This window comes from Lates calcarifer, linkage group LG15 (assembly GCF_001640805.2).
Source record: "Lates calcarifer isolate ASB-BC8 linkage group LG15, TLL_Latcal_v3, whole genome shotgun sequence".
In the NCBI taxonomy this organism is placed as follows: domain Eukaryota; kingdom Metazoa; phylum Chordata; class Actinopteri; family Centropomidae; genus Lates; species Lates calcarifer.
In genome coordinates this window covers 29,897,324-29,923,583 of record NC_066847.1, presented here as the reverse complement: position 1 = coordinate 29,923,583, position 26,260 = coordinate 29,897,324, and the positions used below count along the sequence as shown (strand labels likewise).

The 26,260-nt window shown below is 40.6% G+C and overlaps 2 protein-coding genes and 1 long non-coding RNA gene across 6 annotated transcripts; all 3 read right to left on the bottom strand.

Annotated features, from left to right (window-relative positions):
- Window positions 1–821: 821 nt before the first annotated feature.
- On the bottom strand, window positions 822–18,514 carry fbxl4 (F-box and leucine-rich repeat protein 4). 4 transcript variants are annotated; one of them, XM_018682749.2, is made up of 10 exons: window positions 18,127–18,514; window positions 17,287–17,345; window positions 15,851–16,486; window positions 14,186–14,522; window positions 11,185–11,429; window positions 10,791–11,004; window positions 8,474–8,545; window positions 6,611–6,735; window positions 6,178–6,365; window positions 822–5,003 (listed from the first exon to the last, which is right to left on the bottom strand). In XM_018682749.2, exons 3-10 carry the CDS (start codon window positions 16,345–16,347, stop codon window positions 4,840–4,842), a joined length of 1,842 nt encoding a protein of 613 aa, XP_018538265.1. In that variant the 5' UTR covers window positions 16,348–16,486; window positions 17,287–17,345; window positions 18,127–18,514; the 3' UTR covers window positions 822–4,839. The 4 variants fall into 4 exon arrangements, with proteins under 4 accessions (XP_018538265.1, XP_050932363.1, XP_018538240.1 ...); XM_051076406.1 differs by having other exon boundaries at window positions 17,287–18,514; XM_018682724.2 differs by lacking the exon at window positions 17,287–17,345 and having other exon boundaries at window positions 18,031–18,514.
- Window positions 18,515–19,156: 642 nt separating this feature from the next.
- LOC108887369 (cell surface glycoprotein 1) lies at window positions 19,157–21,814 on the bottom strand. Its single transcript, XM_018682772.2, has 5 exons — window positions 21,757–21,814; window positions 21,541–21,598; window positions 21,337–21,431; window positions 19,444–21,224; window positions 19,157–19,325 (listed from the first exon to the last, which is right to left on the bottom strand). The coding sequence occupies exons 1-5, from the start codon at window positions 21,801–21,803 to the stop codon at window positions 19,225–19,227; spliced, it is 2,082 nt and encodes a 693-aa protein (XP_018538288.2). The 5' UTR covers window positions 21,804–21,814; the 3' UTR covers window positions 19,157–19,224.
- A 9-nt stretch (window positions 21,815–21,823) lies between these two features.
- LOC127143370 (uncharacterized) lies at window positions 21,824–22,449 on the bottom strand. The gene is made up of 3 exons (XR_007814740.1): window positions 22,164–22,449; window positions 21,978–22,049; window positions 21,824–21,875 (listed from the first exon to the last, which is right to left on the bottom strand). It is a non-coding gene; the product is annotated as an uncharacterized LOC127143370 (long non-coding RNA).
- Between the last annotated feature and the right edge of the window lie 3,811 nt (window positions 22,450–26,260).

The window sequence follows — 26,260 nt, the reverse complement described above, 5'->3', positions numbered from 1 at the left end:
CTTTGTTTAGATTTTAATGTTGGATTTATTATTCAGGAACAATATTTCCATCCATATATTCCCCCCGCAGATTCATCAAGCTACGTCTGTAAGCTCTTGAAAGACAAATAAAAAGCTGAACTAATTGCTGTGGATCCCCCCTGGATATATCAACCTCGTAGAGTAGCGTGACAGCAAGAAATCAAGCTGTAGCGCAGAGCGGAAAGCCTCCATGAATCACGTTTGCATCCATGCTCACACACACAGCAGCAGAGGCAGCAGCAGCGGTGGTGGTGGTGGTGTTGGTGGCTGAGGAATAATCATTGGGGAGGCAGTCCAAATTAATACTTCAGCCGAGGCCGCCTCGTTCTCCGTCATTAGGGCACATTACAGGGCTACAATATACATCATTAAACCAGGCATAAACAATTCATTAAAAGGCCGTTAAGAAGACAAGCTAATGTCACTTCTCCCTGTGGTATTAATAGACTGTAAAATAGCAGTGGGTTAAGGCATAAAGGATCATTCCACCACTACTATTCAGTCAGTCATCCTGACTAAAGGCTTCACTAGCTGTTGTGGATTCAGCAGATGACCCTACTTTTCTCCCAGTCACAGACAAAGCTTTAGCATGACACTGTAACACACTTTACATTTGTTTTCACAGTGATGGTGCACTGTTCACTGAAGCTGGAGGGAAGAGAGGATGGCATATTAGCAAGTTAATACATTTGAAGCAACATAGTCATTTTGCTCTGCGGTCAGATTCCGTATAATACCTTCATCCTTACAGGATCACAAGAGGACTGGAAGAATTAAAGGAGCCACACAGAGACAGAGCCTCCTGTATCAGTCGTCAGCCTTCGGTTTATTTAAAATCTGGTGAAAGTGAAGCACCCAGTTTCATCATGACAGAGGCACAATCTTGTCACAGAACAGTGGCTTTCACACTGCTGCACAGAGAGTATCACTGCATGTCATAACAATGGCACAGAGGCTGACCACACATCTAGACTGGGAGAAGAGAGAATGCATTTTGCATGACAGAAAAGCAGGGTCACCCCAGTCACTCAAGGTGGTGAGCAAATACAACACAAATATTGGTAAGTGTTGAACCAAACTGCTTTATGACAGTGACCATCTGAGAATGGTATTCAATTCAAAAAAGGCTGCCTTAAATAAATGCTGTTTCTGATAGTTGCTGTACACAGTAGGTTATACATTGTCAGTGTTTTCATTGTGTTGTTCTCGTTATTTGAGAAGTAATTATCTTAAATATAATTGAAATTACTGCCTGGTTTTGGGTGAGACAGGCAAATGAGATGTATGCACTTCCTGGCCTCCAATCAACCAACTATAACAAAACTGCTTTCAGCTTCAATTATCTGACTTCTACTCATTGCAGTAATATTTGCATCATCTGAATGGGAGGGCTTGTATATGCACACATTAGTGTCATATTGTTAGCATATCCACTCTGTTTCAAACACAAACAATACTGACAACAAATGGAAAAATATCCACTTCAACACAGATGCAGTTATAATGGGGCAGTACAGTGTTTTGGAGGTTTCACACAAATCCATAACTAGATTGGAAGTTTGATATCTGTTGAATTTCAGGGCATCTTTCTGGTCTTTAGCCTAGCTTAGCACAAAGCAACAGGGAAACTGTTAGCCTCAAGACTATAGTGAAGAGTTTAGAAATACCAAAGGCAATCATTTCAAATTCTCCCAACACCTTACCTGCAAAAAACTCACATCATAAAGTATTTATTCCTTTTGACTGTTCATCTGCATTTTCTGTAAATGTTATCCTCCTCTAAAACATTTTAAAAGCTTAACTCTGGTGGAGAAACAGCAAATTCCTTAGTGTTGATTTGATTTAACTGGCTGTACTGGTAGAACATCCAGAGAAAATACTGAGGACATGATTTTAGTGTCCTCAGTGATGCTACAGAACTTGCTAGCCGTACACCTCCAAAAGTGAAAACAAAAATGTTTCCATCTGCTTCAAAGCTGGCTTATATAGGTAGACCATCTTAATTGTTAGAGTTGCAAGCTTGTCACTAATGCAGTGTTCTTAGTAGAGTTCTGAACACATTTGGCTTGGCAACCACATTGTTCAACTGTTGCAGATATTGATTGTCAAGCTGGGAAGATTTTTTCTGTTAATGCAGCTAACTAACATTTCAGACTTTGTACTATGCTAGACTATAGAGGTCCTTCCATTCTCTGTGCTAAGCTTGGCTTTAGACCCACTGAATGCTATGAAATTAAAGTAATAGTTTCTCTCATTTGACTTTGGATAAGAAAACAAAACACTGTATTTCCCAAAATGTATATCACTGTTTATGAACATAAGGATAATGAATTTAAATAATGTTTTGACCATACAGGGAAGTACAAATAAATATTATTTTGCATATTAATTAACATGGCTGATATACAATATATGGCATATAAACTGGTCAAATATAGTAGTAGGACTAATGACCAGGTTTCTGTGTATTACTTTGGTTGAAGGGCGTAAAAGCAAAGCACTTCACTACAATCTATACCACAGACATCACACCACATTCAAACAGGAGTATAAGGCACAAATATTGACTAATAGCATGTGCTTAAAAGAAAACTATTCAAGTTTTTTCAAAAAAGAAATGCTTTTCAAGCACTTCTGCCACACTGTAACTGTGGCTTCATATATTACAAAACTTAAATAATTAGGAACAGGAGTATATTTTTCACAATCATACAATCACTGCAACATTCAACACCCAGTAAGCTGTAATTTTGCCTTTGTCTCAGTCATTTCAGTGCTAATTGATCATTTGTGTCATAAGAACAACACCTATGGCAGACAGCCTCTGATTCAGTCTGGTGTTACTGTCCAAAAAGATGTCAGCTGTGCTGGTTTCTGGAGTAACATATATGTTAAAAAAAAAATAAAATAAAACCAGATGAAATATATAACCCCTGAGTTTCAGGACAATTGCTGAAATCACATAGAGTATTTACACAGTGTCATTTTAACACACTATCCTCAGCTTAATTCACAGTACTTCCCCTCTCTTCAGTTTGGTAGGTAAGTACATAAGTAGGTGGCTGTAGTCAAACAGCAGTGACAAACAGCTTAATGTAAATAACAACAGGAAAAACATGCAGCATCACAAAAGCACTGTGGAACTAGTTATGTTCAAACCTCATCATTTAGCTCTGGGGACAAAACTGTTGCATCCTCATCATCAAAGCCCTAAACCCTACTTCACTTAAAACTAAATCACAATTACCAACAAAATGAAGGACCTGTATGACCTAAGCATACACACTTATCGATCAGTCTGATTATCATTAACACTGGCCAGGCTGACTTAAACGCCTGACCTGAATTTTTGTTATACTTGGGCCCAATGCTTCTAAACACTTTTAGAAGTATCTCAGATAACCAGTAATATAACTATGACACACTAAAAGATAGTTTTAAACTGAAACTATATCTGGTGACTTTCTCTACAGATTTCTCTACAGACCTAAACCAACAAAAGTTCAGTTTAACATAAGTCTTGTGTAATTAATTAAGAAGGCACCTACCATGCCACAATCTCAGTTATAGCTCTTTCTTCATTTATATATCATTATTATATCCATCGGTAAAATATGGTGGAAACTATTCCATGTAATGCTACTGAAAAAGTTGAAATGGATTTGTTGCATCAGTTCTATCAGATTAGACCTGACATGATTACTTAATTAAGTAATCACTCAATTGAGAGTAAATAAATCGCAAACTTTTAAATAATTGTTTTTTCAAAAACAAAGCAGTCAGCAGTCAAACAGTCACTGCCTTCAGCTTCTTCCATGTGAGAATTAGCTGCTTTCCATTTTATACCATTGCAAATTGTATATCTTTGGGTTGAACTGTTACTTTTCACTGTTTCAAATCACTCAGTCCGTCAGTCTGATATGATGCCTTGGTGTATTTTCTACATCTACTTTTATAGCACGTGTAAATTAAAACTAATTTTGTTCCAGTTTGGTTTTTCACAAGTTCTCGCATATGTTTTTTTGATGAAAACATGTTGTTAGTGAATCTCAGGTGCAAGGACAGTTGATAGTGTGCTGTTGTTGTTTCACTTCAAATGAGATCCATATGTATGATTCCACAGTCAGTTTGCAGCAACAGATAACTTGTGGAAAGGTCTGAGTTGACACAATCAACACAGTACAGTGTGTGAAGTAAGGCTGCGATCACTCCTTTGTTTTACCTTTAACTCTCCCAATACCTCTGAACACAACAGCATCATGTATGATTTCGTATAATTCAATCAAACTAGTTTGATGTTGACAGATGCTGTCAGAATGACCTTCATGCATTAAAACAGCCCATGTCTGCTGCACATTCTGACAAGGCACTGACCAAGGCCCTGACATGAGTACATGACTACCAAAGACTAGATTTTCTCTCTTGCATCCAGTAGCAAGGCATATTTTATAGCCTTGTGTTTCTTGGCAATAAATAAGTGGTGTTTCATATACATATAGATGTAGCAGCTTTACTGCAACGACCCTGATTTCAAGTGTCCAAAAAATAACAACAAAAAAGTCTTGCATTCTATAATTCTTTGACAAGGAGTCTGTAGTTGTTTGTGTTCAGCCAGTTAATCCAAAGCACCTCCTTACCCAGTCCAACTGCTTTATTTACTGACCACTAAAAGATCTCGTCTGTGATACAGACGCAGGCAAGTCTGCAATCTCCTCCAGGACCTGACCTGACTCTTATTTGCTCTGGGGCAGTGTTTGCTGGTGAGCACCTCCCTTCTCTTACTTCCTCCGGACAGTGGGAAATGAGACAGTGCCAGGGTCACTGAGTGAAACTCTTCTTGATGGCAACGTTGGGGAAGAAGCCACAGAGCTCTTGGACGACCCGCATGTCTATCTGGGAGCAGAAGGAGACGTCCAGGAGGAGGAGCTGAGGACACGACTGGAGGAGCTTCTTCAGCGAGGCAGCACTCACCAACCGCGTACCTGTCCGTCAGACGTGTCACAACAGGGATGAGAAGATACGTTACAGAAACAAATACAAGGGAAATAATAGAGGTAAATCTGGGTAAATTAAATAGAAATTCTTCTGCAAATATGTCCAATATTACCTAGATATTTACAACTGTTACATATTACAGGCATAATCCAGAACAAAATAACATGCCTCATGTTTATTGCTTGCTACCTGTGATTTATTTTCCAGCATACCGACCAACCAAACTACTGTAGCACACCTGTAATAGCCAAAGAACTGATAACATCAGCAGACTGTAGCCAGCCTGAATAACACTCGTCATGCAACTGTGCTGTCAAACTCATCAACTTACGCAACTGGAGCTATAGTGCTAGTGCACAGAAGTTACTGCTGTGGTGAGCTGTTGCAACTTTGCTTACTGAGCAATATTTTATTCATATCAATATTAAGCAGATTATTTGGGTTACTGTGTGCAGTTAACTTGGGAGTTTTTGAAAATTCTCAAATGCATATTTGGGATTGGGCTTGCCACACACCCATTCAATGTAAAATGATGATTCAATAATGACTGCACTGAATCACAAATAAATGTAGTCATTCACAATATATGTGTATTATCACTGAAATATGCACAACTCCCATTTGTCGTGGCTAAATAATGAGTGAGTGATATGAATATGCAACAATCACACCAACATGTAGCTTTCATATTGTATTGTATATTCACAGGACTATAACTGAATGTGGGAAAAGTATTACATGCAAAAGTAAGCATGAGAAAATTTTAATGTTGATGCAAAAAAGAATTATTATCTTCCAGGAACATGTACAAATGAACTTGTAACCATGCAAAAATATTTCCATAATTCTTTGATGCAGTCTTATTCATTGATGTGATGATACCAGGTGTAAAGAACAAGGCAACAGTGTTGGCATGTTGCCATTTTAAATATGGTAATGTTTGCTGTGATTTTATCCTCAGAGACTAGCAGCTGTGAGTCTGTTGCAGTTTACTATGCCATCTGACCACGTCCACACTGGAAATGCTCTGCTAAATGTGAGCTTATATGTGAAACATATTAATAGCTATAGTTAAGTAAGCTGGCCGTTTTTAACAAATAATCAATAAATCACAAATGTTTGTGAAGGGATATCCACAATGTTTGTGAGGTAAGAGCTTACCCAGTATGTCAAGATGCTGCAGTGAGGGGCAGCTGGCGGCCAGCTCCTCTATGTCTGAGTCGCAGACGGTGCGGTTGGCTGTGAGGAAGAGTTTGCGCAGGCGTGGGAGGCTGCGGGCAAGGTGTTGGAAACATCCGGTGCTGCTCTGCAGTGTGGGACACCAGCCCAGGTCTAACTCCTCCAGCATCCTAAACAACCACAGACCAAACAGGCGTGACTCAGTCCACAATGTCAGTTGAGTCAGATATGATCTGTAGTGGTCTGCAACATTTGACCTGTTTATCATCGTTAACTGCATTAACGAGTTTAAAAAAAAAAACCCACAAAGACAGAGAGTGAAATGCTGTTCATGTTTACTCTCCTTGGTTAAGATAATAGAGAATAAACATTTCTAAAGCATGTAACACAACAGCACTACCTACAGCCTGCCTACCTGCAGCCAGAGACGAGCTCGGCCAGGCCTCTATCTGTCAGGTTTCTGCAGCGCCACAGGTCCAGTGAGCAGAGTGAGCGACAGCGAGCAGCCAGCATACTGGCCACAACGTCATAGTCCTCAATCTGCAGGAGAGACAGGCAGCTGTTAACATCGATTTACACTCCTGTCCTGTGTGAGTGGAGTGTGTGTCTCTAGTGTGTGCAGGATTTACACAGCAATGGCCTGTTTGAAGCTTCATGGAGAAGCTTCAGAGGGTCACACAGCTTGAAAATGGCCACTCAGAATATGCAGCTATACAGCAACCCTCTAAAATGTTGCAGCTGATTCAGAAGACATGATTTACAAATGGTTACTATGTCTGTGTAAGCGACACTGTCAAGAGGCAGAGATTCTGTTATGTTTGCTTCAACTACTATAGACATCATAAAACACTGCTCCCTCTTCACACAGTCACTGAATTCAGTAATTTGCCTTGAGGATGCCATGACTGAGAACTGAGAAAATTATGCTGTGAGAAGGAATGAAGTAATGAGGGAGTCAGTCAATAGTCATTTTCCTCTAACTGTCTGTCTTGTGTATTTTGAACAAACTTTTGAAATGTGGCGATAATAAAAAGCTGATTAGATGTATCGGCTGGTTTGAGGCACATAACCTCACTTCCTCAAGAGAGAACAAAGCTCTAACACAGAACATCAGCTTCAAAAAAAATGAAATAGTCTTTCAAGAACTGATTTGTGTTTGTGAGACTGTTATTGTTCTTAGGTGTCAGGTAATCTTGGCCATATTTCATCCTTTCATCCAAAGATGAAAGCCAAGAAATGCAATTTAACAGCCAAACAACCAGTGCAGGCACCCTACCTACAGAAATGCCAGCACGCAGAACTCTTCTCTGAATTAGCAGTGGACAGATATTAAAACTTGGGTTGAAAAAGTTGCTGCCATTATATATTTCCAATCCATTACTAATGATGACAGTTTATGAAAAAGTACAAGAGGAAACTACTGAAATTTTGGATTTCCTCTCACATCTTCTCATTTGCTTCATCATAATCTGCATCAAATATCAATCAATTGGATGGAAACTCAGCTAATGACAAAGTGTGTGATTGAGTTACTGAGTCATTTTGTCAATTAAACACTGGGTGAGTGAGCTAATTTGACAGTCAGTAAACAATGTGTTTAAAGTGAATTTTCTTTTCTTTCTGAAATACCTTTTAGGAAAATGCATTAAGAGGCACTGATCTGTCCCATAATTATTGCCATGATACGTTAATGATTTACTAAAATGTCTCATTTATTAAATTGGTTAATCTATTATATTAAGAATACTGAATTTCAATATCAACATACTCTCTATCCCCAACCTATAAATGCCACATACTGTATACTGTGTACCATGGTGGTAATCAGAACACCACTACAGGAACTCTCATTCTCATTTTTCTGTAAATGTTCTGCTTGCTTTAGCCTTAACAGATGACAGTGCTGTCAGTCTTCTCACCTAGTTGGCCTGTATGCTGGAAAGTAAACCACAGGTGGCAAGTAATAAACATGCAACCTGTTATTTTGGTCTGATCAATATGTATAATATGTATTGGTTGTAAATATTATTGGCAATATTGGACATATGACAGAGTAATTTGTATTTAACTTTGCACTTTCCACCAAAAAGCCAACAGGTGTATTTCCAAAAATACTGAACTATTCCTTTAAATTTATGTCAAAACTAAAGGGAGCAAATTTGTTTATAAGGAAACTTAAGAACCTAACAGCTTTCTTATTTCTGTGAGGTGACACATCTAACCTGATAATGCCCTGGAGTCCTCCTCTGTGTGTTTGTGTGTGTGTGTACATTCTCACCCTCACACAGCTCCCTAAGTTGAGGTGTCTCAGCTCTATGCAGAAAGTCAGGATGCTCAGAATAGCTGTTTGCTGGGAAACACAGAGAAAGAAAGAGTAACTTATATTTCTGAAAAGCAGGTAGCAATGAAGGAGCTAGAAAGGAGCTAGAAAAAAGGACACTTCCCTGGAATAACTGCTGTATTGGAACAACAACAAACTAAACTCCTGACATTTTAAAGTCTAAAAAGGTATACATTGAAAAACAATATATGTTTAAATAACAGTAACAGGTCCAGTCATGTCATCCAAAGTTCCTCCTAAGTGATTTCCTGTCTGCTGCCTGGCACACTCAGGTAACACTTACTGTATTTAAGGGAATTTAATATCGCAAAACAGATTATTTTTTTTACATCTCCTCACAGAGTCAGCATAGCAAGGACAGAGACCTCTCCAGTGGCACTGCAGCTAGAATGGAGATATGGGAATTCAACACTGCAACTGCCAACACATGAACCTCGGTGGCAGGAGAAAGTGTCAGACATGAAAGTGAAAGCCTCTTGTGTGTGTGTTTGGTCTGTGTATTCAAGTCTGTTGCTGGCATCTTTATAAACGCCTCTCTCCGGCGAGCTAGCCATTTAATTAGAACAGTGACAGGGTAATGACAGCTGAGATGTCAGGGCTTCAAACAGACACACAGCTCGCTCTGTCTGCCTGGGTATAAACAACTTGCAGCATGTTGCCTGGCTCCACCGTAGAAACTCTACACGGCCTCCTGCCCACAACACCGCTCTGAAACATGACAAACACTGGAGAAACGCTGAGGTGTAACACCAAAACACAAGACAGTGGTTTTACACGTCAGACAGGCCTGAACCTGAACACATGCAGTACGTGTCTTTAAGACCCCCTGAGCTCAGAGTTGACTCAGTTCATCTGAAAAAACAACAACAGAGAATTAACTGTATCCACCTCTAAACACAGATCATTAGTCCCACACTATGACAGGGCTTATGAATGTTTTATTATGAAGTTAAAACTTTACATTACATATAAGAATTGGGTTCTTATAGATTTATGCAGAGTGTGGTGAGGGGCCCCAAGATAAGCATGGCTTACATTGTGACCCTGTATAACCAGTAAAGACCCACAAGGCAATAATGTGGGGTTTTGCTAAGATAAAGCCTCAAGTGCTCTAGTCTTCTTTTCAGAGACATGATAAAATGTTTTTGTTCACCAGAAGTCATGCGTGCTACAGAAAAAATTGTGTTAAAAAAACACAGATAAAGACACAACCACCTCTTCTTCTATCACTAGGTGAGAGTGCTTTGCAGAAGGAGTGCAAGCAAGAAAGACAAGAGTAATGACAGGAATGATGACTGACCAGGAAATGGTTCAGTTTTTGCCTAAAAAGTTTGATGTTCCTGTTAATATCAGGTCACTGCAATAATCTCTCTTTGACACTGACTAATCATTTAAATCATTAAGTCTCCGTCCACTCAACGGTATATCTGGTTGAAAAGGGAAAAGTCATCAGTACTCACAATAAATCTGTTTGTTTTTGCATGTACGAACATGACTGGTGGGGATATTTTAAGACTTAAGTAAAGACCAATCTAGCAATTAGTCAGTGTATCAGTTGGAAAAGTGACCAAAATGCCTTCTACTGCCTTGTAATCTGGCATAGGGATGGATAAATTAGCATCTTGGCACTTGATCTTTGATACAGAGATAGGATAAAGTTTTTCTTGTTTTTCAATAAAAAAATCAATTCAAGTCTATAAATTTTTTAAGTCAGTTATAAAACACAAGACAAAGAAGAATCATTTAAACACACTTGTGTGTTTCTGTATCACTGGGCAGATTTACAGCTAGACACAACAGCACATTAAGACACCCATAAAACACTTTGAGACCTCTAGTTTAACCACAGGAACTATTATAATTCTCCTCGACACAGTGTAATGTTTCAAGTTAAAAAAAAAAACACCACGTTGTTTCACTATTGCTGGAAAAAGCAAAAAAATATATTCTGCTTTACTAATGTCAAGTTACCCTTTTGTAAAATTCCATTATATTTGCTGACTTACAGACTTGGACACTCTACTGTAACTTAGTGTGAAAAATGGCTCCATTTTCTGCCAATATTAACTCATATTGGCATGTTGGCTATTTTCATAAGGTAACTAAGCAACCTGTTCATCTCCACCTTACAAAAAGGCAGGCAACCATTTAAAGTACAGAGATATCAGTTGGCCTGCTGTATTTGAACAGGACAGGTCAAGTCAGCAGCTGAAAATGTTACTTTGTTTGTGATTTCCCAGTTGACCGTGCCTACCTCTATCTTGGTTCGGTAAAGCACCAGCCTGCGAAGGCGGGTTAGTTTAGAGATGTGAGTGAAGGCCTGTGGGTGGAGGCGGTCGCACGAGGACAGGTTGAGCTCTTGCAGCTCTGGACAAGTCTGGGAGATGACCTCCAGACAGGCCTCATTCAGGAAATGGCAGCAGGACAGCTCTAGACACACCAAGCTGAGACCACAAGCCTTCATGAAACTGGGGAAGGAGAAAAAGAGTAAGGAGTGTAAGGAGAGAAACAACAAGAAGATAAATGAATCCAATATTAGGATCGTAGTCCAAAATGCAAATGCTTATGCTTTTCAGTGTACAGTTTTTGCTAGTTTTCCAAGGTCATTTTGAGTTTTTCTAGCACTTGTGGGCTGCTGACAGTCTAACCTGCTGAATCCGGTCAGGGTTAGAGCTCCGCGGCTGCCGGTCCAGGACAGGTTGAGCCTCTGGAGGAGGGTGCAGCGGCTCTGCAGGTGTCCCAGGGAAGCGTCAGTCAGCCGGGCCCAGTAAGGTTGCAGACTCAGCTGGGTGTACTGCAGCGGGTCGCAGCAGTGCTGGTGCAGCAGCTTACAGCTCTGGGCCAGACGGCAGAGGTCTGGCAGGGTCAGGTGGCTCAGAATCAGCTGGATGAGCTGTGGACGGAGGATGGGGAGAGGGGTTAAGAGAGGAGAGGAGAAGGAAAAGGGTAAGATTGGGGGGGGGCAGCAAAAAGAAAGAGGAGACAAAAGATGTGACTATAGGAGAACACTGCAGAAAGCAAAGCCATTAAAGAGTAGCAGAACCTTGTAGAGAACAGAGAATAACAGAGCAGAGTAGAGAATGTTAATTGTGTCCCCTCTGTCAGGCAGATCTAAATAGTGGTTATCTGGGACACAAAGCACTGATAGCAGGATCAGTGGCGAGGTGAGCCGGCTTGTTTTGCACTTTGTTCGTATGCCTCTCAAAGAGAAAGAATGACTGTGCTTGTGTGAGTGTGTGTTGCAGTGAATTAACAATACACGGTGTTCAAGCGGGTATCAGCTGACAGATAATAGCTATATTGTGTTTCTGAAACAAACACACGCCGGTTGTGAAGACTGCTGCTAATGGCAGCGGTTTGGAGAGGAGATAAGAGAACGAATATCAAGAGTACTGCTGGTGTTTTGAAGCTCGCCTCAGACAACATGATCCATCTGTATGGCATGAAAATGACTCTGTGTCTGTGAGTGCATATGAGATCAAGTGTCACAATGGGTCCAAGCCACAAGCTCATGTGTTTGTGTGGAATACTGTTAAATGGAGTGTGTGTATATACACTCCTACAGGGTACATCTAATGATTTTTGAAACACTTGCTACAAATGATTTTAGGGTTCATTGTAAGGTATAATCATAATCTGTGATGACTTTACACTACTTATAGAATCCGATTTTCCTGTTTTCCCCTTTTGTCGGTAAAATAGCAACATGCTAACTTAAACATCAAAGGTACACAGCTCTCTGTGAGATAAATGTATATAGATATTTACATTTCAGCACCAACTGCTAGACAGTGTCAGAGTGTAAGGCTGTGAAGTGGTCAGACAACAACCTTGAATTTACTAACTGGTCGAATGTCCTTTGGTAGCGATAACCTCAAACAAGCTCCTCTAGTAGGTGCTGATCAGAGCTGCACAACATTTAGAAGGAAATTTGGTCCATCCTTCCTACAGAGCTGCTTCAGTCATACTCTTAGGATGTCTGCTGTGAATTGCTCTCATTCCACAACATTTCCATTGTTTTATGCTCTAGGCTCTGACTGAGCTACTCTAAAAGGTAAATTGTCTTTGTTTGAAGTCATTCTGCATCACCTAACTTCTACTGAGCTTCAGCTGGTTGACAGCTACCCTGATATTATCCAGTAAGATGCCTTGATAAACTTGGGAATTCATTTTCCTCATCTTTCCCGGAGGCAGCAAAGCAGCTCCAAATCATGATGCCTCCTCCACCGAAATTCACCTTTAGGATGCGTTTTCATTTTGGTATGGAGTGCCCTTTTCTACCATATACAGTGCTTTTTCCCAAACAATTCAACCTTATTTTCATCAGTCCACACAACATTTTCCCATTAGTGTTGTGGAGTGTTAAGCAACTTTTAGGCAAATGTCAGCTTCCTCTGTGTTGTCTTGCCATGGACACTTTGCTCCATGCAACCATGCACCACGATTTGCATATGGCAAACTCATGAACAGAGATGTTAACCAGCTCCAATGATTCATTTAAACTTTTAGCTGCTACTCTGGGCTTTTTTATCTCACTGATCATTCTGCATTGTGCTTTGGAGTCATCTCAGCTTCGGCATTTACCTCTAGGGAGAGTGGGCACAGAACTAAATCACCTCCAGACAATTTATCTCACTGTGGAGTTACATAGTCAGTTTTCTGAGATGACTATGTAACCCTATTTGTCTTCATGCAAATCAGCAATTCTTGATTCTAATTCCTCCAAGATCTTTTTTGTGAGGCATGGTTCACATCAGCAGATACTTCTTGTGAAGAGCAAAGTCAAAATGTTTGAGTGTTTGTTATAATCAAATACACACCTCCAGTCTGGTTTCCTTGACTGGACTCCAGATTTGCTAACTCCTGACTCCACTTAGCTGTTGTTGATGTCATTAGCTGAGAGGTTCACACACTTTTTACAATCTATGCCGTGAATGTTTGAACAAAATTGTCAATGTGGACAAGAAAAACTACAATTTGTGAGTTATTTGTTCAAATACATGCTTAGATTTGGTTGTTCTTCTGGCAGACAATGCTGTCTCTGAGCTCTGTACACACTTCCTTCAACATCATAGTTTGGTTTTTACTCTGATATGCACTGTCAGCTGTGGGACCTTAATATAGACAATTAAATAGACATTTTTTTTTTTTTTAACATGAGGCTGCAACATCACAAAATGTGGAATAAGTGAAGGGGTCTGAATACTATCTGAATGCACTGTAGATAGTGTACATTCATGAACAGTTACTTAGATGAAGATTTGACCCAATGTTGCAAAACAAGACATATGAAGACCTCACCTTTGACTCTCAGAATTAATCATGGCCACTTTTCGCAGTTTTATTTTTTTATTATTTCTATGGGCTGAAAATGTAGATCAATGGACAATGAAAGTAACTACTAGTTCAGGAGAAGACAGGTATATCCTCTTTGAGATTTATTGGCACTGGCTTGATGACAACCACTCTTACTAGTATGTGTGCCAGGAGAAAAGTCAGGTGGGACCTTCATACTTGTCAAAAAACAGCAAGATAATAATCTGTACTAATATCCCTATCAGGATTTACAGAATCAGAACAGCAAAATGTAAGTGTCTTTCTCCCAGCTCTGAGTGATCCAGTGTACACATCATTCTGGTCTATAATTACCTCATAGGGCAGCTTGTCAAAGTAGCCATTTCCTGTCCTCTGGTGCTTGCTGTCTCCTCCTTGCCTGAAAGGGCCGCCCAAATCAGACAGCTCCTCCTCACTGTCACTCAGGTCACTAATGTCAATGACAGGCATCTTGTAAAGGGCCAGCATGGGCCTCTCTTTTACCCCACGGAGAATAACGGCATCCAGCTCTGTGTAGTAATCCAGCAAGGAGCTGTTGACCTCCAGACGCAGCAGGTTGGTGGGGAAGCTGATATGTTTGATGGTAGGGGAAAACTGGCGTGCCTGGGGTGTCAGTGCCTTAGTGGGCTCCCCTGACCACAGCACCTCCCACCTGGACAAGAGAACATAAGCACAATAGTTGTACTGTAAAGCCACAACACCATTTTTTGAGATGGCCAACTAAGGTGTAGTGTGTAGACAGCTGGCTTAAATCTTAGAGGGGGTGAAGGGTGAGTTAAAGCAGGTTGGTTACGAAAGATATCAAGTGGGCACCTTTGATCACTGATTTTTTTTTTCCCCTTCTTGAAACAGGCCTATAGCACTGTTGATTTGTGGGCAACAATCTAACTGTAGTGAAGTGTAAAGCATCCATCAGACCTACAGTGATTTTTATACTTCATCAGTGGCTCTACAGTGCTTTATATGGCTAATAACACCTGACCACATCCATAATCCATCAGGACAACATGCCCTGACTTTTGACTCACACTGTTCATCTTCCACTGCTAGCTCAGTGTGTCTAAGCTTGTTTTAAATGCTTCGTGTACTGAAACCATAATGCAGTGACCTCTTTGAAAAAAAAAAACTTGCAGAGCTACATTCCAGGGACTAGTTCAAGACTTGCAAGCATGAGTCTGAATACTGAGGTCCATCTGAGGATGTATCCTCTGCTGACACCAGGCTAGCATCTGAAGATGTCAGAATCATCCAAGGAAGTGTAGTTCATTATAATCATTCTACTGTCCAACAATCACTGCTGCTGTATGAGAAAAAGATGAGTTTACTTTATTTACTTTGAGTTTACTTTTTTCCTTTAAATTATTTAGTAAATGCACAAAAATGAATTGAAATAAAAATATTAATTTCTTTTACTGGTAAAAACCACCATACCAACAAAGGTCTGGCCGAAAATATATTAATCACTTACTACTCCCATTATGTTTACTGGTAGCCAGCAAAACACAGTCTCATACCATGACTACGCAGGCATTGTACCAGTTAGTCATACCATGATCAAGTTGGTTTCACACAAGTAACATCTTTGTGTAGGCATTTTACCCACAAGCGTACCTTCAAAGCTTTTTGTTTCACTGGAACAATATGTTAAGTTGATGGTTAAAAAACAGCATATTCTCTCATCTTTGAGTAAATGATGGTTGCCCACTCTGCCCTGCTACAATAAAGGGTTTCCGACACCCAAATTTTACCCAGAATCCCTTCTGAATGCCAGCTTAAATGGGCTGATTTTCTGGTCTGTTGGTGTTTTTTTTTTACAAATACAAGTTCTTAACTGTATTTGTAAAAATATGTTTCCTTAAACTGAACTTACAGAATTTTAAGGATTTCAGTTACACCTTTTGGTTTCGTTGATGGAAAGCAGAAATATAAGTACCACTCTGCTAGGAAGCTGTGGAGATAAAAACAGATAGCGGTTGTTACCTGACATCAGTGGGTGGGTTCTGGGAGAAGGGGTTGTGAGAGCAGGCCAGGATCTGGACGATGGCTCCAGGGTAATAAGTCTCAAGCACCTCCACTGCTGTAGGATAGACAGGCTCTTCAAAGCCCAGTTCAATATAATCCTGGCTGTGGAAGCCTTTAGGGGTGCGGCGGAAAGGTGGTGGAGCACTGGCACACTGTTCCCACCATGTCCCATAAGCTCTGAATACAGCCGTCTGGGTGAAGTCCCCCGAGCTGGGGTACACATTGGGTACCCCAGCCAGGTTCCACATAGTGTAGGACATGCTATTCTCACTGCCATAGTGGGAGCTGAAGTCCAGAACCTCCTTTGCATACTGCTCCACTTCCACACTGACCGGCAGCACCGCCCGCTGGCCCGACTCCACAGCCCGTCGACTAGTCAGAGCCTCGCCTCGAGTCCCACTCCTGGAGCGTCGCCGCAGACAGATATAGTAAAACATGCTCAAAAGGGTTAACATACGGAACTCTGGGGCTGATGGGGGCAAAGGGGAGAAATGGAGGCTAGAGGGAGGAAGAGCCTCCACCTAGTAGAAGCACACTGGCTCAAGGGCTGGGGGTGTACAAAGCGCAGGCTAGAGGCCCGGCTGCATGCATGACCTGTAGGTTAGGCAGAGACAAACACATACAAGAGTGAGCAGCGAGACCACAGGTCTGAGACACCACAGAGTACAACTCCTGCCTGGTCCTCATATAAACTAAAAGAGAATTCAAACTGTTTATGCTTTTCTATTTTACAAAGAAGAAAAAGAAATTAAGAAGGCAGTAATGTGAGTCAGCTAGACTTTTAGCTGAGTGTAAGTGGAAGCTTTCCAAAATATAAAAATACATCCACATGCAAAAAGAATATGAATGAATAGATCCAAGCCTATTTTGAGTACATACAGTATAGAAAAACTTTCAGAGGGCAAAAGCTCATGGAGTGTGAAGGTAGAGCTTACTGATAGGAGTTGTAGCTTTTAAAGCATACTAACACCATTTATGATGAACTGCCATCTTACTTAGCAAACACTTCTAGTATTAATGTGACTGATGGTGACACTACCCATCTACAGTTGCCACAGCCCCCTTGTCATCAAAAGGTAGCCTGGTACAGCTGTTTGTGAGTGATGGAAAGATATCTAGTGGTATTTCTATTAAGGGCCACTCCTCATAACAACAACATGCAGGAGGTCTGTTAACAAGAAATCATGTTTATCGGGTCAAACAGGGAAGTCACGATGCATGCTAATACTCCAAATTATCAAAAAGCTGTAGCCTGAGAACTCCCTCTAGGCCTCAGTGACCAGTATCCTGTAGGCTAGATCCTCCCAGATAGTTAAACCATTCCTGATGTCAGGTATACACGAGCCAAGACAGGCTCATCAGCTGGCAGGACTGGCCTGCAGGATGCCAGGTACCTCAAGGTCTGGGGTCTGTCACCTTCCTGGTTTTAAAGAGCACTTCATTTAAAGACAACCTGTGATTGAGTGTAAACAAAATAATAGTCAAATCAGAAATATTCAAATCTATCAAACCCAAATTGATTGATAGGTCTTTTAGACAGAGGGCAAACAACAGAGGACAGCTAAATCAAAGTTGTTCGTCTTTTAAAATGTTGGCTTAAGCAGTGTTTTAAAAGTTACTATATAAAACATAAGCTCTAACGTTATACAGACAAGTAAAACGGCACATAGCAGCTAAAGCTAGTCGGCAGCAAGTTGGCTTTACTTTACCTATGCTACTTGTAAAATGTCCTCTCTTCCCTAGCTTTCTCAGTGTGCCGAGGACACTTCATTGTGCAGTTAAAGCTAAGTTATCCTAAAACCTTGGCTAGTTTCATAGGAATTCCCAGTGTTACAGTAGCGTTACATTAACATGACTGTAAGCCATCTACCATAAAAACTGTTGCTTTCTGACAGCCCATTGTTCATTAAAATACTATCATGACTTAACTAGTGAAGTAACATTAGCCAGAGAGGTGAGCTGCCCCCTCTTCCCCGGTTTATGTTGTTGGTGTTAATGATAAATAGCTGGTGTTAGTTAGCCACCGTCAGCTAGCTAGCCTACAGACAAGCTGAGCTGTCAAAACATGACTGTTAGCTTCGGGAGCTGGCTTTGCAAAACTTAACAATCAAAGTGGACGGGACATAAATTAAATTTACGGTAAACGTAGATCGATATATCCATTCATAAGGAACAATCCTCTTCTTCCCTTAATCGGGATATTTCAACCAACAAACCACATTCCTGCCATTTACCTTGTGATGCCTTCCGGGACAGTCAGACAATGCTAAATGCTTTGAGCGCACGTTATCATCAACCCCATAGATCGGAAAATAATACGGGAAAATCGAAATTTTCAAAATTTTAAGACGTTAGCTTTAGAAAACAAAGTGTGTACCAGCAAATGAAATACCATAAAAAATAATTCTACACACATCCTTGTTAATTCCTTCCTAATTGTCCCAATACCAGCACAAAATAAGTGGATATCACTTCGTTTTTCAAACGACTATGACAGAGAAAAGTTGCATGTCACTTTTTACATCAGGTCGTTAAAAAGTGATACCTAAATGCTCAGATTTTAAGTTTTTATGTGAAATTGAAAAAAGTTACGTAGGAACATCAAAGGCCCCATCAGTTCCGCAGAGCAAATCATCAACATCCGGTCAACATTGTTTTAAAGCAAAGGATTAGGGGTATGGTAGTTCTTTCATTCTAGCTGGCAAACTAGAGATAGGTTTTTGTTGTTGTTGTTTGTACGTATATTTAGTGCAGTCTGTGAAAATAAATTTTCCCATCACAATGTTTCCTCAAAAGTATTCATTGAAAAAAAGATTATAAAGGGATGTATGGTGAAGTGTTTGAAAATCCTAATCCTTCTCTGTTTTGGGGAATATTTGACATTTGTTGTAAGACATTTTGTCTGTTTGTAATTCTGATTTTACGCAAATCAAAATACATCACAGAATTCCTGTATTGCATCTTAGTTTTAATACAGTTTAATACATTCACAAAAATGAAACTGATAATTACAATAACAAAGTACTCAATGATGTTTTACTGAGGGGATTTCAGAATTGTTTGCGGCATCTCCTACCATCCTCCACTGTCTTCTGTTTGTCTGTGTTGGAAAGTCTTGTTTCTTGCATAAGTCATTTCTGTTCTTGATGTTTTTCCATAATAAAAGTGCTCATGAAATACACCAGGAAACTAAAGCTATACAGTATGTGCAGTGTTTTATGAACAAACTATAACATACGAAATAAAATGCTTAATTTTGCAAATTTATTCATTCAAAATGAAAGACAGAAGGCTGCAGTGCAGCATTAAAATGGTGTTTTACAGAGGAAATGTCATTCTGCCTCTGTGTCTTCAGACAGGAAGCAGCAACAGATGTTTTTTCGCAGCCAACCAAAGAAGCGGCTGAATCTTCTCCTCTTTGTCTTTTTAACCTCTGAAAAACCAAAGCAGTCAGTCAGTGTCTGAACTCATCACACCAGAAGTAACAGTTAACCACTGTGTGAATGGACAGGATGGCTCAGACACAAGTCAACATGAATAATTATTCCTACCTGTAGTGGTGGTGAAGGACTCATCCACCCTGACTGGCTGCTGCATGAAGATCAGGTCATCTTGAACTGCAGAAATGGCAGGAGACTCATCAGCAGGAGGGGTCACAGGTGGTGGGGGAGCAATAACAAAGGTGGAGTCTGGTTCTGGACTGAATGTTGGCCCCTGGGTGTTGGGGTTGTTGGCGGCGTTGACAGGAGGTTCAGGAGAGGGGGTCAGAGGAGCAGGTGGAGGAGGAATAACAGCAGATTCTGGGCTGAGCATTGGCTGTTCCTCTGCTTCATCCAGGCCAGTGTTGGCAGGAGTTGTAGCGAGGGTAAGAGGAGCAGGTGGAGGAGAAAGGGCAGAAGAGTCTGGTTGTGGGCTTGAAGTTGGCTCTTCCTCTGCTTCATCCAGGCTGTTGTTCAAACCATTGTGGATGGAAGAGTTAGAAGGAGATTCAGCACTGGCGGTCAGGTCATCCTGTACTGCAGAGATGACAGGAGACTCATCAGCGGGGCTCACAGGAACTGCAGGAGTTGTAGCCACAGCAGAGTCTGGTTCTGAACTGGGCATTGATTGTTCCTCTGCTTCATCCAGGCCGGTGTTGGCAGGAGTTGTAATGAGGGTAAGAGGAGCAGGTGGAGGAGAAAGGGCAGAAGAGTCTGGTTTTAGGCTTGAAGTTGGCTCTTCCTCTGCTTCTTCCAGGCTTTTGTTCAAACCATTGGGGACAACAAAGTTGTCGGGAGGTTCAGCGCTGGCAATCTGGTCATCCTGCACTGTAGTGATGACAGGAGTTGTAGCCACAGCAGAGTCTGGTTCTGAGCTGGGTACTGGCTGTTCCTCTGCTTCATCCAGGCCGGTGTTGGCAGGAGTTGTAATGAGGGTAAGAGGAGCAGGTGGAGGAGAAAGGGCAGAAGAGTCTGGTTGTGGGCTTGAAGTTGGCTCTTCCTCTGTGTTGTCCAGGCTGTTGTTAAAACCATTGTGGACAATAAAATTGTCAGGAGGTTCAGCACTGGCAGTCTGGTCATCCTGCACTGTAGTGATGACAGGAGTTGTAGCCACAGCAGAGTCTGGTTCTGAGCTGGGCACTGAGGACTGAAGGACTGAAGCAGTGACTGAAGGTTGAGCAGCAGGGGTCAGAGGGAGTGGTGGAGCTGGAACCACAGCAAAGTCTGGCTCTGAATTGGGCATTGATTGTTCCTCTGCCTCATCCAGGCCAGTGTTGGCAGGAGTTGTAGCGAGGGTAGGAGGAGCAGGTGGAGGAGTCATGACAGCAGAGCTGGTTTTGGCCTCTGCAAGATCCACCACATCTGCTGGCTGGGTGCAGTCCTCTCTGGGCTTCAGATTTGGAGGCACTTTTGTGTGAGTCTGAGGCTGAAACAGCACACAGATCTCTGCCGCTGCTACATCACTGATGGTTTTCAGCACCTTTGCTGAAAAGCAGTTAAGCATCTTCACTAGGACGTCTTTAGTATAACCCTGTCTAACCTTTTCCTGGATAGACAGGACCACGTCGTTTCTGATGAAGCGGGAGAAGGAGACCTGAAGGAGCATGGAGGGCAGAGTAGTGGAGACCCGGTCCTCAACAGCTTTTGTGACTCCAACAGCCATTTTACTCAGCTGCTTGGAGGGCATGTTGAAGGAGGTGTTTGGAGGAGGCAACCAGAAGCCCTGCACAACTTTTGGAACCACCTCCATCACCACCTCTCGTGGGCACAGCAGTTTGGAGCTGCGGATTTGCTGGTGCTGCTCTGTCAGGCTCTTGGCATACTTGTGAGCCTGGCTGATGATCTTGGGATGTCTGTTGGTAAAAGTCATTCAAATTTTTGTTTTAAAACCACTTAACAACTTCACAGAGACATCACAACCACTGCACTGTAACTGATAATAAATGTGTATCAAACACGACTCACTGAAACTGAGGAGGGATGGTCTCTGGTGAGTTGAGCAGCCTTCTGGCTTCAAACTCAACGTCCCTCCTCTTCATGTTGTTGTTCACCTCCCACACCTGAAACAAGGAATGATATGGTGAGCAGACTGGGCATATTTACAGAAATAAATCAAGTGTGATGTTCACTCCAAACTACAGCAAAGTCTTCTCAGGTTTGTGGCGTTACCAGTCTGAGAAGAGGTATGACATCCTCATCAAAGTCTTCCAGTTCAAATTCCCAGAGCCTTCAAACAGAAAGAAAACACAAGCTTCATCTTTACTGTTCCTCTCTTCCTCATCACACACACATTAGTGTGATATGGGCAGACTTAAGAAGAGGTGTGGTGCCAGACTGTGTGTTTGTTTGTTTGTGTGTGTGTGTGTGTGTGTGTCAATAACTCACTTCACTCTCACTGTGCTTTTGCTCTCTTCCAACAGCAGCTCAGTCATGTCTTCAGCAGTCACCTGAGATGAGAGCTGGTATTTCTGCTGGAGCCTCAGAAGTTCAGCAACCAGTGCAATCTAAACACCATACAAGAGATCACATGTCTTTATCTTCAAGTACAGGACACAGTTTATGGTACTTTATGTTGGTGTGGACATGAAAACTACAGTGGGTCTTACCTGAGACTTATAAGAGCCAACATGCCAGCAGGTCTGCAGAGCCCGTTCATATATGGGTGTGTCAAACAACACCTGTGAGGAAAATACAATAAAGTTGATCATTGGTTTGATCATTGGTTTGCTATTCACATTACTTCTGAAAATGTTCACAGTCAAACTCGAGTAAAAAAGAAAACTCTCACATACCCTGATGGGTCTGTAGATTCCTCTGCTTCCTTCAGTAAAATCCATTGATATTTTGTTGCTGTATATCCAAATACAGAACAGGTTTAACAAAGTGTTTGTCAAAGCGACAACGAAAATTTCACGACTGTAAGTTCAACGATAAGAGAGTACTCCAACACAGTTGATCATCCAGGCACAAATGAGTGTGTTCGGGTTGAAGAGTGTGTGAATTCTGCAGAGAGATTCTCATAACTGACTCACTGTAGTCACCATTCTGGAACTCTTCATGACACACAGGTAAATTTGCATATTCCAATATGACAATATTCTAAGAGAACAAAGTAAACAACCATGTTAAATCATAACAGCAGCAGGAGATGTTATAATGGTGAATGATGACAATGATTATTATTTTGTTCAGTATAATGTCAGATATCATTCTGTTGCAAGTTACAAGATCCAAAAGTAATGTATTAAAATACAGAATCTTATTTTGTCCAACCAACAGTCAAAAAACCCAAAGGTATATTGTACCAATATAAACGCAATAAACAAGCAAATCCTCACATGTGAAAAGTCTAATAGACCTTTTTTGCCGTGGATATTTTAACACGTCGTAGCAGCAATCTATCAGCTCTGTCAAGCTGTGTGAAATGATTTTGTGTTTTTAATGAATGAATGAATAAATACTTACAGAAGACAAGTTGCAGTTCTGAATATTTATTACAATTGGTACATATGCATGTGGGTCAGTCTATTAACACAGAGATGAGACATGCTCATGGTCCAGATAAACAGAAGACAAGCTGCAATGTCAGGTGGCAGCCTTTATAGGGCAAAATCAAAGTGGTTTCAGCCTATCTCCTAAGAGTTACATTTTTCCAATAGTCTGACGTTGACTGGCAGACAATACATTTCTATGCAGATAACAAATAATATAACATGCAGGGAGAGAAGTGCATGTAGCTGCTGTCTTCAATGAGTTCTCTTAGGAGAACTCTTAGGAGATAGACTGAAACCACTGTGATTTTGCCCTATAAAGGCTGCCACCTGACATTGCAGCTTGTCTTCTGTTTATCTGGACCATGAGCATGTCTCATCTCTGTGTTAATAGACTGACCCACATGCATATGTACCAATTGTAATTAACAGTGTCAGCAAAAACCAATACATAAGGTCTGTTTCCCATAACGGTATCAGCAAAAATTAGTTAGACAAAGATCTGTTCTGCAAGTGCTGGACATACAAAGGTCACATTTTAGGTATCTAGGTGTATTTAGGTATCTTGATACATGAAAATGACAGGATTAATATGATATGTGAAATTTCCACTGTCTAGTCTCAAGTGTTTAGTATTCTTAAATGATTACAGATTATTGAAATTGTCACACATTTCAGCGCTATTACCAGTTTAATTCATTACAATATACTGAAAATGTTGCCAAATAAGCTAGTAAATATTTTTTGCTACTTTCTGGTCAATGCTTGGTTTAGTAATACCACTCTATTTTTTAACAAATATCTGAAAATGTAGAACCAGTGTACTTAAATCAATAAATAATGCTAATGTAATCTAAATATGCATGCTGCCGTGTCATTTCTAGTGGTGCATCAAGTTTAATGGATGTAAACATTAACATTTTTATAGTTATTTAGAGTGTAAGTAAGTATGTTTTTTTGGAGCTAGCAGTCTAAATGAGTTTCCCATGTGCTAAAAGCCTTTTCTCTGCAGAAGAGAAACCTTGAACCTCCACTATGGCTCCATCCCAGCCCAACTCTCCACCCACAGCAGACAGAGATGTCACAGTATGACAAGCAAACTGATAAAAACCTCAGAAGTAATGCAGGAGTTGATAAAAGCACTGTTCTCCAGAGGCAGTGGCTTCACTGCCTGGGAAACACTCCAGTGCCCATAAATACAAAGAGCCACAGTCACACCTGTGTCCTGCAAAGGTTAAAGCAATTTGTGGTGAGTTATTAGTGGTCTGAGAAGTATTTTTGCTTACCCAGGCTTGTACTGTATTACAAAGATAAGATCCTTTGTCACATGGCTGTTCACCAAAGCACATATGTCTTGGCTTTCATAAATCTCAGACTTAGTCCGTTTGTTGGACCTATTGCTCAGGATTTGGAGACACAACTGGGAACTGGTGTTTCTTTTAGGATGATGTGTAGGAGGGACCAACAGTGCACCTTGTTTTGTCTAGTGTTCCAGAAATTCATTAGAAGGAGTGCATGGAGGATGAATCACAGTAATTTTAAAACCAGATGAAGGAAACAGGGAGAGAGTAAGAAGTTAATAAATCCCTAAAAGGTTTCCTTTTGTGTATTTGTAATAACAAATACAAAAATAATGATTGATAATAATGATTCATTGATTCAGAATCATTATAGTTACCAGTTTTACTGTTTTACATTTAAGAGACCTCACTTTCTAAGAGCCTTGTTTTGTATGTGACATATTTGAAGTGTTGTTAGTCAAACCCTGCTACTTTGTAGTTGGTTAAATTACACATCACATGTCATTCTCAACTGTCTGTCGTGAGACAGCATCAAGCATCATTATACAATTGATTGGTCCTTCTCAACCACACATTACTCTTGGATTTACTATCAGTTTTTACTGATTTCTTTCTTTGTTGTACATGTTGCTATGAGTGGCCTGTACTTTTGCAGCCAGCTGCACTGTGTTGTGTGCATATGTGACTATATGAGGCACCACATGAATGAGGGGGGTACTAAGAAAATCTAAGAAGTTTGTTGTGAAACAAACTTAACAATGAAGTGTTTGAGATGTTTCTGAGCATTTTCTGGGTCTGTTGACGTTGTTGTGTGTTCATGTGCTCATGGTGTTAGTTATCTGTTTTAGATTTACACTATTTGAAAGTTGAGTTGAATATGAGATTTTTTCCCTGGTATTTAACTAGTTTTAAACATTATACTTGCAGACTACAATAATGTTGTTCACCCACCGGTTTTATATATATTTTGTGAATATTGAACAGTAGTGGTATAATCATTACTAGAATTATTATATTCCATTAGTACTTATTTCTTTCCTTAAATTTAGACTAGATGTCTTTAAAGGTCTGAACAGCATTAATACTACACATATCTGTGGTTTCTACACACATAGCATTTACCTGGAATCTTTTTTTTTTTCAATATCAGGGTGTAATTTTGAAATTCTATTTTAGAGACTCAACTATTAACTATATGTGGTATAGCTACAGACATATCCATTATTAAGTTTCAAATGGACATTTATGCCACTGTACATCCTCTGGTCTGGTAGATATAATTTAGCCTCTTTACTTTTGTCTCTTTTTTCATGGTCTATTCATGAAAAATCCAGGGTTGGTAATATATCAAACAGTGGTTTCATATACAATATGGTGAACAATACCAGTGATAACAGAAATTAAAGGTTTTTTTACCTTGATTTTTCTGATTGGTGAATTTAAATTAAACTGAGGACAAAATTTAATTGGGTTTCATTTTAGGCCTCAAGGCAGTAACAGACAAAATCTGACAGTGTGTTAGACGTGGAATGAGCTTGTGTGGATATTAACACTAATAGTGCTGGTATGACATAGTGATATAGCTGCCAGATTGTTGCATCTTTCTTTCTGTCTTTACTACAACCTCTAGTGAAAGTTTTCAAAATGCATGCAGACAACAAACATATGCACAGAATCTCATATTCACAGGTTCTCTCCCTCTGTCTTTCTTGCTCTCTCTCTCTCTCTCTCTAATTCACTCTCTCTCACATACACACACCCCACTGTGTATCCCTTGATAATTAAGAGCCTAATGGATCTTGTGTACGGCGTTGGTCACATTTTGGCTGGCATTTGCACAGATGAATGACTTGTCCAGTCACACTGTCTCTGCAGTGCAGCATGGCTCTATTGTCAAAACCGAAAAAGCTGAGCGTCTCCACAGACCCACAGGCAACCAATCACAAGTCCAGCTCTCATTAGCAGGCATCCATTGTGGGTGACAAGAGGAGATAATTACCTCTGACTACAAGAGCTCTTGCTCTCCTTCTCCCAATGGCAACAATGCTTGGCCTATAACAGAGAGTGTGGATCACTTTAGAGACACAAAATACACCC

Excerpts from the sequence above, each read along its gene's own strand:
- fbxl4 (XM_051076406.1), bottom strand. The coding sequence starts at position 16,347 with ATGTTAACCCTTTTGAGCATGTTTTACTATATCTGTCTGCGGCGACGC. Across the intron at positions 6,736-8,473 it reads ACTTAGGGAGCTGTGTGAGG|ATTGAGGACTATGACGTTGT; the intron begins GTGAGAATGTAC and ends TCTCTCCTGCAG. Across the intron at positions 6,366-6,610 it reads GAGCTCGTCTCTGGCTGCAG|GATGCTGGAGGAGTTAGACC; the intron begins GTAGGCAGGCTG and ends GTGGTTGTTTAG.
- LOC108887369 (XM_018682772.2), bottom strand. The coding sequence starts at position 21,803 with ATGACTGAGCTGCTGTTGGAAGAGAGCAAAAGCACAGTGAGAGTGAA. Across the intron at positions 21,599-21,756 it reads AAAAGCACAGTGAGAGTGAA|GCTCTGGGAATTTGAACTGG; the intron begins GTGAGTTATTGA and ends TTCTGTTTGAAG. Across the intron at positions 21,225-21,336 it reads ACCATCCCTCCTCAGTTTCA|ACATCCCAAGATCATCAGCC; the intron begins GTGAGTCGTGTT and ends TTTTACCAACAG.